The sequence below is a fragment of the Salmo salar genome, chromosome ssa05 (genome assembly GCF_905237065.1).
Source record: "Salmo salar chromosome ssa05, Ssal_v3.1, whole genome shotgun sequence".
In the NCBI taxonomy this organism is placed as follows: domain Eukaryota; kingdom Metazoa; phylum Chordata; class Actinopteri; order Salmoniformes; family Salmonidae; genus Salmo; species Salmo salar.
Genome location: NC_059446.1, coordinates 37406279 through 37419684, shown reverse-complemented (window position 1 = coordinate 37419684; position 13406 = coordinate 37406279). Strand labels below are relative to the sequence as shown.

At 47.9% G+C, this 13406-nt stretch overlaps 1 protein-coding gene across 2 annotated transcripts in view; it reads right to left on the bottom strand.

The window, feature by feature from the left end:
- Window positions 1-1150: 1150 nt before the first annotated feature.
- Window positions 1151-13406, bottom strand: part of LOC106604776 (FERM and PDZ domain-containing protein 1) — a 35726-nt gene continuing 23470 nt past the window's right edge. Inside the window, exons 6-17 of one of the 2 annotated variants that reach the window (XM_014199798.2) lie at window positions 13144-13189; window positions 12957-13061; window positions 12751-12846; window positions 12454-12579; window positions 10228-10353; window positions 8179-8312; window positions 7967-8093; window positions 7767-7859; window positions 7273-7455; window positions 6740-6944; window positions 5452-6561; window positions 1151-5301 (exon numbers count right to left, since the gene is read on the bottom strand). In XM_014199798.2, the coding sequence (XP_014055273.2) occupies window positions 2690-5301; window positions 5452-6561; window positions 6740-6944; window positions 7273-7455; window positions 7767-7859; window positions 7967-8093; window positions 8179-8312; window positions 10228-10353; window positions 12454-12579; window positions 12751-12846; window positions 12957-13061; window positions 13144-13189 (4963 nt within the window). In that variant the 3' untranslated portion in view covers window positions 1151-2689. The remainder of the gene's footprint in view (window positions 5302-5451; window positions 6562-6739; window positions 6945-7272; window positions 7456-7766; window positions 7860-7966; window positions 8094-8178; window positions 8313-10227; window positions 10354-12453; window positions 12580-12750; window positions 12847-12956; window positions 13062-13143; window positions 13190-13406) is intronic. The other variant, XM_014199799.2, reaches the window with a different exon arrangement.

Here is a 13406-nt window from a genome sequence, read left to right as displayed (position 1 = left end):
GGTGTCTTGCTAATTGCCTATAATTTCCACCTGTTGTCTATTCCATTTGCACAACAGCATGTGAAATTTATTGTCAATCAGAGTTGCTTCCTAAGTGGACAGTTTGATTTCACAGAAGTGTGATTGACTTGGAGTTACATTGTGTTAAGTGTTCCCTTTATTTTTTTGAGCAGTGTATATTCAGTCATCAGTACAGATCACTCCCGCGATGTAGGAGTTTTTAGATGAACTGAAAGCTTTGCAATGAGATTTGAGGAGTTTAAGTCCCCACAGAGGTGATGCAGTTTGTTATAGGGGCCCATTCTCTTCTGGTGCGGGGGAGAGACTTCTCAGAAAAAGCTAGTCAACTGAGCAGTATATATAGAATTGTATAAACATTTAGCTTTAAAACTGCCAAATTGTCTCTCAGCCTCATGGCAAAATGTGTAGAATAGCTTGAGATTAGCTATAAAACTGCAAATGTATCTGTCTGCCCTGGCGAAATGTGTATAATTGCAGGTAATTCGCTTTAAATCAGCACATTTTTCTCTCTGCACCATGGCAAAATGTGTAGAATTGCAGGAAGTTAGCCAAACAAAAAAAAACATTTAAAAAAGATATATTTATTGAAGGGATCAGGTGCCCCAGATGGGTCCTTGCTATCCTTGGGACATCCCTACCCCATTGAAGTTGACATTTTAAATGGTTAAGGGTTATGGTTAGGGTAAGAATAGGGGTTAGTATAGGGACGTCCCAAGGACCACGGATAGCCCTAACCGCTCCAGATGTGGTAGTCTGGCCCTGTGAGTGGATTTTTGACATCAGCATCCCATTGTTGTCCTAGGTACAGTATTAACGTCCTGACAGATCTAATGGATTTAACTGAGGGAGATAATTAGGTGGCATCAGATGTAGTTGAGCCTATTAGTGGGCAGCACTTTGGATAAGCCATGCCATCCAGATAGTTATATGGAGTGATATTAGTGCCAAAAAGAGACTGATTCCAAATTCTGTCAGTCGACTATTGACATCTCAAATCTGCCCAAATACCTATTTGAAGTGTCTTGGAATGTGCTTGAATCTCATACTACGAGCCAAATATCGGCTTAGCTTGAACAAAAAGGAGGAAAATGACAGTGACGATAAAATATCTGTGTCCCATCAGACGACGAAAGGCAAAAACACCAATTTATTTAGTCAAACTTCAGATTGAATATGTTTACAGCATCTTGACAGGATCAGTGAGTTGGGACAGTTTCCAGTCACAAACAGCTCTGCATTTTACCCACAACACAGTAGGTTGGAGGCCTTTGTTGAGATATGTTGCATCCCATTACATGCAACATTGCGGAACGTTGCAATCCTGAACTAGCCCGTGATCCTAATCCACATCTCCTCTTATCATAAAGGGGAATCCCTCTGTATTTCCATTAACAATGGCTATAAAACATGTACAGGTGTTCTTGTCTTTAATGTTAACACAATTGTAACAGAGAATGATATGTCGGAGAACAGGAAAGTAGTGGTTATGTTTGCATAGCCATAAACTAAAGGAAGGACAGATGGACTCAAACTAACACAAACATAGATATACATGTATATCTATCGACAGCTCTGGCACAAACAGAATCAGTCAGTCCGTCCGTCTGCAGAGCTAAACATGGGCAAGTAGTAAAATTGTGGCTCGGTGTTAAATTACTTTGGATCGTTGCTACATCTAGTTAGCTTTAACAGTCAGCCTTGTCAAAAACCTTCTACAAAATACCAAATGAATTCCTTTCCCCTATTCCACCACCCACGGAACCCACCCCAGAAAAATATATGTATCCTTTAGATTCAAAGTTGATGTACTGTATAATTACTGCATAAGCATTTGGGTTATTGAGTGTTTACTCCGTTCAAGCATTCTCACACAAGTAGTCAGTCAGGAGCCAGGAACGGTGTACAATTTTCACAGGGTTCATTTCTGTAACTTTCTTTCACGGTCAATTAGCGCTCCCTTTGCATTTGTTTGTAAACTGAAGGGGTGGGTCTCGGCAAATGTAAAAGTTTATGATTTTACCGTTAGGCCGAAAAAGTTTTCCCCCCTATGGACAAATCTAAAATGACAGATTTGAACTTTAACTGGATCCACAGAATGATGAAATAAGCAGAAGATAAAGTAGTGCTCTCTCGTCTCCTCAGCAGACACCAGGTCAGAGGAAGGGAGGTGGGTGGAGGTAGAAAATCACACATGACAGAAACAATATATACAAAACCCAGTGATAACCACATGGTCTTACACCCGCAGGTCCCTTCACATCATAGACCATGGTGCAAACATACTTAAATACGTACATACATATTTCATACATACACATACAGAATACAATAATAAAATAAGATAGATAGATAGTTATAAAATACCTATGTAGAAATGCATAATCCAGATGAGTCTATCGGGAGACCTAGCAGTAATGGCAGTCAGTGGAAGAGGTTCCTCTCATCATTTATGGATGTGTGTGAGTGTGTTTATTCTGTGTGCTGTGGTGTGCATGGCACTTACTGTACAAGTGTGTATGTACTGAACTGTATGTAGGGCCAAACACCAGATCGCACTATGCTAAAGAATCGTGTCAACAGCCCTTCCTCCTCCTCCCTTCTCTTACTAAGTCCTCCCCTCATCTCACCTCAGTCCTGGTGGTGAGGAGGGGTTTTAAAAGTTCAGAGGTCAAAAGTGGAGAGGTGTTTGACCCAGCAGGTCTGTCGTGTCCGGCGAGTGCATCCTGAACAGCTGCGTGAGCGCAAAGACAGAAGAGATGAGCACCGTGCAGCGTTTGGCCAGCAGCCTCACCCCCTCGCCCTCTCCCTGCCTCTGTCCATCCCCAGACCCACCGCCGGCCCCAGCCCTGGTTTCAGCCGTCTCCACAGCCCCAACAAACTCCCGGTACAGCCCTACGATCTCCTTCAGCTTGTCCAGAGCCTCATGATCAGTACTGTGGATCTGACCCCTATTGCGGCAGATGTCACAGCCAGGACAGGGGTGTGTTCTCAGGCAGGCTGCAGAGAGCTGCACAAGGGCACTAAAGCTGTTGGATAAGGAACGAAGCGCCTCCTCTGGAGCCCAGCCCACACGCGTGGCACGCTGGCACCCTGTTGCCAACCGCCGGGCTTCTGCCTGGAGTAAACTCCTCTCAGCCTCTGTCATGGGTAGAGGACTTGCCCCTCCACAGCACGGGGTCAGACCCTCCTCTTGCCCCAAGTCTTGGTTGGGTCCCTCTTCTCCACACCCATCCTGGTCTGTTTTAGAGGGTTCTGATGTTGGTGGTGGCCTAGCCGTGCCTCTCTCCAGGACCAGGCGTAGCTGATCGATGTCCTGCCTCAGGGAGGCAAAGCCCCCCTTCAGCCCCACGTAGCGTTTGTTGGTGAGGGAGCGCAGGGCGCCTATAGGGGGCGTTGGGGAGACAGGGCGGGATAGGAGGGGGCTAATTTCTGAGGAGGCAGTGGAGAGGGTAGAGAGAGGGCGAGGGGTGTCCCTCAGCAGGGACAGGATGTTGGGGGAGGGGACAGCGGAGGTGGGGGAGGGCAGGGGTGTAGAGCGGGCTTGTTTGGGGCGCGTGCGTTTGGAGAACTCGTAGATTGTGAGCTCCTCGTCAAAGCCGCAGCCATCCTCCACGTCGCCGCTGAAGCAGTTGGCGTAGACGGTGCGGCACCCACATGCCTCGCGGTGGGCCTGTGGAGGGGTGTGCACCAGAGAGTCCCCCTCTAGGGGTGGGCCTGAACCACCCCCTAACCCCACCTCTGAGTGGGGCCTGGACTGGGGCTGCTCCGACTTGCAGGAGCCCAGAAACCCATAGGGCTCAGAGACGTGCGCCCCATTTTCTCTTAGGGCCTGGTTGGGGTGCGACACGTTCGTCCCATTGGCCTCCTTCACACGGGGAGTCACTTCCTGGAACTCTTTGATGGTCGCTATGACGACCTCGGCTCCATCCTCCAGCACTTCCTTCTTCCCTTTACCCGCCGCAGTCTCACCTACTGCCTTGGCAGTGACCTTGCTGACCTCGGAGGCTCCGCTGACCGACAGACCGGAGCCGTACCCAGACGTGACATCCTCGTTGACAGAGCTGGTGGAGGGGTAATCCAGGGTGCCCAGGATCTCCTGGGAGCGGGTCATGTACCAGGGCAGGGCCTGGATCCGCCCTCTTAGGGCTGAGGTAGGCAGACGGCCCCCCAGGCTGGAAGAACTGACCCTCAGGTCTGAACCTGACCCTGACCTCCCTGTGCTCTCTGGGCCTCCCGCTGTCCCTTTAGAGGAGGTGGTGAGGGAGGTGGTCAGACTGAGGGGGCCATCTGCGTTTTTGGGGGACAGGTTCTCGTGACTCAGAGAGACCCTCCTCCCGGACTGAGCGCTCCCATTGCGACTGCCCCAGGGGTGGAGGCCGTTCGGTGGCGACACCCCCTCTTTCTCCTTCGGTGAGACTGCGATGGGGAGGACTGTTAGGGGATGAAGAGAAGGAGGGGAGGTTCTGGGAGAGAGTGGTGGAGGGCTGGTAAGGCTCAACCTGATCTCATCTCCTGAAGCCGAACGTGGAATGGGGGATAAGCTTTGCAGCTTTTTCGGGGGGTCCAGCCCAACCCCGTTTCGGACCTCTCCCTTCGGCAGGGAAATCCCATTTGTTTTAGTTTCAACCCTCGCTGTCTGCTTGTCAGCAGTGACCAGAACACAATCTTTAGGAAGCACGTTAGGAGTCCTGTTCTCTATCTTAGAACTGTTCTCTTGCTTAAAACTGTTCTCTATCTTAGGCCCGTTCTCTTGCCTGAGCCCGTTCTCCACAGCCTGAGGTTCAGCAGGCGGTTGCTGGTTCTTCCGTACAGCCGTGATGAGGGGGGAGGAGAGTGGAGGCCCACCCGCCCCCGAGGTGACTGATTTAAACTCCATTGTTTCTGGCTCCATGGTGTCTATCTCCAAGAGCCCCGCGTGGCCCCCACGAGCATCCCCGTTACAGTGGGCGTACGGACCCCCACACTTGGGAGACCTCTGGGGGTCTATCTGGGGCTTGGGGGCCAGTTCAGGTTTAGGGGCCAGTTCAGGTTTTGGGGGTAGCTGGGGCTTGGGGGCCAATGGTGGAGGTTTGGTCTTGGCATCGACACTCTGCATGGAAGACTGGTTTGAGTGGAGCTTTGGGTCTCGTTGGGTCTCCTGCTGTTTCTTGTGGTCAGGTGAGGAGTGCTTCTTTTTGAGGGGTGAGGGAGGCTCCCTCTCTGGTACCACTGGCAGTCCATTTCCTGTGCCACTCCAGCGTTTACTGTGTCTATTATTGTCAGCCGCATCCAAACTGTTTTCTGTGAGTGAATGAGAGAGAGAGAGAGAGAGAGAGAGAGAGAGAGAGAGATGGGAGTATTAAAAGGGTGACAGAAATCATTCAACACCTTCACTTTAACAGCTCTATACACAGTTACTCTGTCAGCGAAGAAGTGATGTCAACAACCCACCTGTGCCGTCAGGAGGAACAGGAGGAGTGAACCGCTCCTGGGCATCGAAGAACTCATCGTCTGACTCTGAGGCACTTTCCCTAGCAACAGGAGGAGGAACGTTAGGGGACGGCGTTGGGAAAGGACCGGAATCTCCGGAGTGACTCGATAGACTCTCCTCCCCTGTGTGGGTGGAGCTACAAGCCGCCCTCTTTTCACAGGAGGAGATGTGGATGGGGATGACTCTGGGGATGACTCTGGGGATGTCTAACTTGTTGTTGGAAACAGTTTTGTTAGACTGGGCGCAGATCTTGTCGATGAGGCGCAGGTCTACATGACTCGGGATCTTAGAGAGCCGTCTTAGTTCCTCCTCATCGTCGTCATCGTCAACTTCCTCCGTCTCCTCCTCGTCGCTGGTGGCCTCGGTGGGGCTGGGGAGATAGCTGCCCTTGGAGTGTTCAGTGAAGCACAGGCACGAGCTGTCGTTGCTGCGGTAACTCAGGTTGGTGGGGCGTACGGGGGCAGAGGCCGTGCTGCCGGCGGCACCCTCTCTCTGACGCTGAGGAGAGGGAGCTGTGACCTCCAGGAGGAACGGGTGGTGGACATCCGGGGTGGTGGTCCCCTGAGTTGGCCGTTGGGACCGGAGAGAAGGGCTGTCCTCACGCAGGGCGACCAAGCGAGAGGAGGCCTTGGCTGGGCCTCCTCCTCTGGCTGCAGCTGCAGCGCTGCTCTCCTCCAAGGCCGCCCTAAGAGAGCCGCTGGACAGGCTGAAGAAGCTACTGTTGACCCGCGGGTCTGTGTGGTACCAGTTGTCCTGTTCCACTGTTCCTGCGTTAGCTTTAATTCCTAGCATGATCTCTCTTCCTCTCACTTCCCTTCCGTTCTCATCCTCTACTTCCATGTCCTTCTCTGACATCTCAATGATCGTCACCTCTTGTTTCTCTTCGTATTCTTTCTCAGCTCTCTCTTTCTTTCCCTCCGCTCCTCTCTGCTCCTCTTCTTCTCTCCTCCACCCCTCCCTGTCTTTGCTGGCAGGTGCGGGGCGTTTGCGGGTGTGAGTTGGTGGAGGCTCGGTGGGGTAGTCCTCGTCTGACGAGTCATCAGAGTCACTGCAGCAGCGGGACACATAGCCTGGGAATGACAAAGAAAAAAATCATTTTTTTCTCAGTTACATAATAAAGTTTACGATGTACATAATAGTAGTCAAATGAAGACTATCCATACTGGCTGATATCCACGTATCAACGCCAAAATAAATACTAAGAACAATGCCAAAAAGGAAAACATTTTGTTAAACATTGATGCTCACTTGTCAGCGATTCATAGCAAACTCCCTCTATAACGGCGAACCTCCCTTCACACACACCTTCTTCAGCAGGTATCCTGTGCACCCGCACCTTGGGGCGTCTCAGACGGAACACACACACTCTGGGGTCCACCAGGAGCTTGCAATAGCCCCCCAGTAGACACGCCAAGTCTTTGGCTGCCAGAGAGTCCATCAGTAAGGCAAAAGGCTGGAGAGAGGGGAAGAGAGCGAGAGAAAGAGAGAAAAAGAGAGTGAAAGAAAGAGAGGTAGAGAGAGTGAGGGCAGTGAGCGAGAGTGAGAGAAAGAGAGAGAGCGAAAGAGGGGGGGAAGAGAGCGAGAGAGAGGGGGGGCGAGAGTGAGAGAAAGAGAGATGGAGAGAGAGACAGAGAGAGGGGAGTAGGAAGACAGAATGCATGTCGTATTTTCCATCCACTGTATTTGTGTGTGAACTAAGCGTAGCTATGAGCAAACGTGTGTGCCTGAGAGAGTGTGTGTGTGATTTCTGTGTATCATATACAGCGTGTATGGTATCCTACCTTGATGTCGTGCAGGGAGATACGTAGCAGGCTAACTCTGTCCGACTCAGAGAGCAGCTCCACTCTACTGATGCTGCTGAAGTCTACCAGGGTGGACACCATGTTGAGCTTGTGGTTGACCACCTGACTCAGGCCGTAGCGCGCTCCCACCAACAGACTGACCAGCACCTCCCGGTCCTGCAACTGGGGTGGGGGAGGATGGGGAGGTGGACAGAGGGGGAGGTGGACAGAGGGCCAAAGAGAAAGTGGGGTGGGGAGAGAGGGGGAGAGGGGGAAAGAGGACGAGAGGGAGGGAGAGAGAGAGGGAAGAGGGGTGAAAGGAAGAAAGAAGTAGATACAGTCTGAGACGCATGCTGAATCATCACAGGGTGAAACAAGGTCAGGACGGGGGGGTCAATCCTGTCCAGCCAATAACAGCTCTCTAAATTGGGGCAGAGTCAGAGGATGATCGACAGCTGTGATGATCCTTTGTAAATTGTTTCAAACACACTAACCATCATGGTGGCTGTATAGGAGCGGCCTCCGTAGGAGATTAGTTCACCAAGCTGGGTGAGGTAGGCCAGCCGGGCCTGAGTGGCTGAGATAACCTGGGAGGGCGAGAGAACGACGATGATGACAACATTGACGACGACAACAACGACAAAACTATTGCACATATAATCTCTCTCCCCTCTCGTTCCCCCTCCCACCATACCTTCTGCCGTGGCTCCAGCAGTGACTGGATCTTCTTCAGGTGGTAGCTGATGGCTTTCCTCAGGTCCTTCTCTCTCATGTTACTGAGCAGAGTGGGAGAGATGAAGCTGTCCAGACCAAACTCTTTCCTGTCACAATACACACAGGAGACAATATCAGTGTGTGTGTGTGTGTGTGTGTGCGTGTGTGCGTGTGTGTGTCTCTCTCTCTCACGTGATGCTCTTGATAGAGGTCCGGGTGGACCCTATACTGTTCAGTCTCTCGTGCATGTGCAGGGCAGCCAGACGCAGTGCAGTGTTACACTTCATCTCCACCGCAAACCTCTCCTGTAGAACGTCCCCGACGCTCTGACAACACACACACACAGAGAGAGTGTTATACACACCCATACAACATTATATATACGCACAGCATGAAACACAAAAACACACCGGCAGAATGATACACACACAAGGTATGAAACATTTTATTTCCTCTAAAATAAATCATGCTGACGCAGGTTTGGCTAAAATCCCCCCCTGCAAAGCACCTCTTCTATTCGTTATATTTCACAGCGAAGGCTGCATCAGAAGCGAATTCCTTTGTCGGCTACGTGTTCGCGATTGGCTGGGGAACGACCACTGGCCTGTGGTAAATTCCTTCATATGGGCAGAATAGTGTATAAAATAAATACAAATGTGCTGCATTAGCTGCTTTTCTTTTAGATATAATAAATATGAAGGAAAAAGGAAACCGCACACTGCTCTTGATAGTATCACTGATATTTAACAAGCTTACGTATCGGCCTCCGTCAGAGCTTTATATAATAAATACAAATGTCATCCATAAGCCTACTAATACATGCATTAGTGAATAGAAAACGGGCAGATATAAAGAAAAGTCATTTAAACCTAATTCATTTTCTTTCCATTTGCGCCATAGAAACGAATAATCAATATAATAAAACTAGGCCTATGATATTTCCTCCCGACCCCTTATGGGCCATCAGCGGGACAAAATCTTGATGAGTCTATGAGACGATGCCGCTTTATCAAATGTTCATCTTGATATTTTAGGCTAAGCCGTGAATACAGTTTCCAAAATGATACACAAATCCAAAATGATGTATGCGATTGCAAAATCGAATGCTTCTAAACGAAAGGGTGACCTAACTTCCGGGCTTCTTCAATAGACTATGGCGTAGGCTAATAGACCTACTTGTTGGATGCGCATCCAGCTGTTTAGTCAGGCCTAGTGATATTGTCGTCCATCATCAGCTGATCCTGCAAATCTTTTTTCTGAATGACAGCTTTGTGATATGGCAGGCGATGCAAAAAAACAGCAAGTGCAGGAAAATAGTGTTCGGAAGAATGTCCAGAATATGTTGATGTCCTTTTCGTTGTGCCAGTGAAGTTGTGATCCACATTGGATCCAATCCAATACCCTACATTTATGTTGATCGTGGGCTATTGTCTGCTTGATTTACAACAGGTTCTGGAAGATTTAACAGAGAAAGCATCAATGTAATGAGTTACTGTGTCGGATTGGACCGAGGTGGGCTACCGTGCGAACGCCCAACAGTATTTTCCTTTCTATTGTTCAGGACATTTAATGACAACAAATGAGGAGCCTAGTGGTCTTCTAAACAAAATGATTTGGTGAATTTGAATGGTAATGATGGTGAGAGCCCAGTTACAGATGGACTCCGATCCCTTTAATCATGGAGGTTATTGTTACTTGGTGTCTCTAAAATCACAATGTTTCCATTTCTATTGTCATGTCACAAAAAGTGTTAATTTTGTATACATTTGCTAGCCAATGTTACAAAATACAGGCCTAATATTCTGCTCATGTGAACAAATGTATTTTAGGCCATAGCCTAAAGAACAGCTACATTATTTAATGAAAAGAAGCAAATAGACACCTTGTTTCACATTCTTTAATAAAAGCCTCATAAACAGAAACAGGCAATAGGCTACAGCTCGCTTCAACAGTTTCCCCGCCAAATAGGCCTACAAGGAAACTCAATTTATCTCCACGATGTTGAGAGCGGGGTATGTAAGCAGCTGTAGTACCTTCCACAAAAAAAGTGTTTCTCTACAAAAAAAGACACGTGAGCCCCTCCCTGTAAATGAACTCTGATTCTCAGCGGAAGGTTGACAACTCGATTACGGTAAACACTGCTCAGCTGTGTGCAAGTTACAGGTGAAATTACAGGCAGAATCATTACAGACGCTTAAGATGGTGGTCTTGGCCTACAGCTAGATGTGGCTAGCCGCTCACCTGAAGGAATAGGTACTCGAAGGCGGTGGGGTCTTCCTGTAGCAGCTCCAGGGGGTCTCTGGGAATGAAACACACCCGGAACAGACACTTGTAGTCATGGCTGCTGTTCTCCTTCTTCTGCACCACCTGGAGACACATACACATTACACAGGGTTATACTGAGGTGACCAGACACATACACATTACACAGGGTTATACTGAGGTGACCAAACACATACACATTACACAGGGTTATACTGAGGTGACCAAACCCATACACATTACACAGGGTTATACTGAGGTGACCAAACACATACACAGGGTTATACTGAGGTGACCAAACACATACACATTACACAGGGTTATACTGAGGTGACCAAACACATACACATTACACAGGGTCATACTGAGGTGACCAAACACATACACATTACACAGGGTTATACTGAGGTGACCAGACACATACACATTACACAGGGTTATACTGAGGTGAACAAACACATACACATTACACAGGGTTATACTGAGGTGACCAAACACATACACATTACACAGGGTTATACTGAGGTGACCAGACACATACACATTACACAGGGTTATACTGAGGTGAACAAACACATACACATTACACAGGGTTATACTGAGGTGACCAAACACATACACATTACACAGGGTCATACTGAGGTGAATAGTAGGGGTCTCCAACCTTTTCTAGCATGAGAGCTACTTTTAAAAAACGAAACATGTCACGAGCTACATATTGTTTTTTTGAGCTTTCAAATAGTTATTCTCCTCTACTCTACCCTGCAACTTTTCCCTGGGTCCTTGGTGTAAGAGATGTGTTTTCTGTCAATATACCTGGTAAAGTAACGGCAACTGCTCGGCCTCCGACCGCAAGGCACTACAGAGGGCAGTGCGTACGGCCCAGTACATCACCGGGGCCAAGCTTCCTGCTATCCAGGACCTCTATACCAGGCGGTGTCAGAGGAAGGCCCTAAACATTTGAAAGACTCCAGCCACCCTGGTCATAGACTGTTCTCTCTGCTACCACACAGCAAGCGGAACCGGAGTGCCAAGTCTATGTCCAAAAGGTTTCTTAACAGCTTTTACCCCCAAGCCATAAGACACCCCCCCTCTTCTACGCTGCTGCTACTCTCTGTTATTATCTATGCATAGTCACTTTAATAACTCTACCTACATATACATATAGATAGAGTGCCCCAGCACATTGACTCTGTACCGGTACCCCCCCTGTATGTAGCCCCGCTATTGTTGTTTACTGCTGCTCTTTAATTATTTGTTATTCTTATCTCATGCTTTTTTAGGTATTTTCTTAAAACTGCATTGTTGGTTATGGGTTTGTAAGTAAGCATTTCACTGTAAGGTCTACACCTGTTGTATTCGGCGCATATGACAAATACAATTTGATTTGATTTTATAAACAAATTTAATGCTGCCCCATAAAATGATATATATTTTTTTTTCCGGAATTCTGTTTCTTTGTTTTATTTATCCTGTTTTTTACTCTCAATATTACAATCATTCATAGAGAAACAACAAAAATGTATGTTTTGAGTCCATGTCAGTGCTTTAAATCACATCAGAAGACCTGGGGGAAAGAATTAACACCTTTGGATTTTTATTGTAATTCCCCTTTAATTTGCATTTAGAAAGAGAGGAATGTGTCAGTCCAGCATGTTTCTGTTAGGCCTAATGCTGCAGCACATGTCATGGCAAAACAATGCCCACCCAAATTGATACAAATACTCACAATATCGTTCTGTCAGCTAAGCCTACTTTGCAGTTAACATTCGATTGAGAAGGTTTTTGGGGAAAGCTTTCTGTCTACCCACGAGACCGTTATCAGTACGCTATCATTACTAGCCTCGCTAACTCTCCACATACAGAGTGATAGACAAATGCGCACACCAAACAGACAGACAGGGACAATATTGCTGGAACTTAATTGGCAGATATTGTGTTACATTTGTCTTTTTGAGCCAATAGTGGCTAACCAGGGTTGGGATAATGTCAATGCGGCTTTGATTGCATAGTAGCCGGGAGCTTTATGTTTATGGCAGTTTGCGATGGAACACATTAAAAAAATAAAATAAAATAGCTTGGCGAATTACTTGCAGCTCACGATCTACCTGTTGGAGATCTGTGATTTAGAGATGACTACTGTTTGACTGACTGCACTCGTAACACAGGTTGGATGTGTGGGTGAGATGTGTGTATTCTACTCACCTTGTGTATAAGCTCGTCCTCGTGCAGCAGCAGTAGCTTGGTGATGCTGTACTGCTGTTCCAGCACCAGAGCAAAGTACTCAATACAGCAGATGGACAACTTGTCCTTCAGAGTCACAACGATGTCCTGCAAACAAAGCGACTCAGTTAGGTCTGAGTTCTGCTATCTTCATGTTGCTTGACCACTGAACACTTTGTGTCAGCGCTTGTGGACTACTGTTGTCATGCAGATGACGCAGCTGTACAAGCATGGGGTGGTATTTTGTAGGTAAAATACTCGACGTGTTATAATCCGTACCTTGATGGTGGTGGTAGCGTCGAACTTGAAGGCCTTGGTCTGTCCGTTCTCCAGGTAGACCTTCAGAACGTTGGGCAGGAACAGAAGAGAGTTTCCCTGCAGGAAGAAAACAAAATGAATGAGAGAGAGAGAGAGAGAGAGAGAGAGAGAGAGAGAGAGAGAGAGAGAAGAGAGAGAGAGAGAGAGAACGTGTGTAAGGTCCTGACCTGAGTGTGACCGTTAACAACCACTTCCTCTGCGAAGCGCACTTTGATCGGGTTACTCCTCAGACGAGCCCTCTTCTCCGCCGACATGATGGACGACTTAGGACCCTTGACACACAGGAAGACGACGTTATGTCATCATTAACACACACACACACTCAAATACACACACACACACACACACACTTACTGTCATGTGCCTTAAGATTGTCATTGTGACAGAGTCCTCCAAGTCCCTGAAGAAACACAGAGACAAGATGTTTCTGTCCAGCAGTCATGTAGGCATTTCCACTACACTGACATTTGGCCTGACACGCTCAAACTCACACACAAGCACACGCACACAACCGCACAAATGATAGTATGCTTTCAGAAGTGAATACACTGGAAAGGAGTCCCAGTAACCGGACTAACTCCACTACTATCTAGTTAGAATATAGAGACTGAGAAACA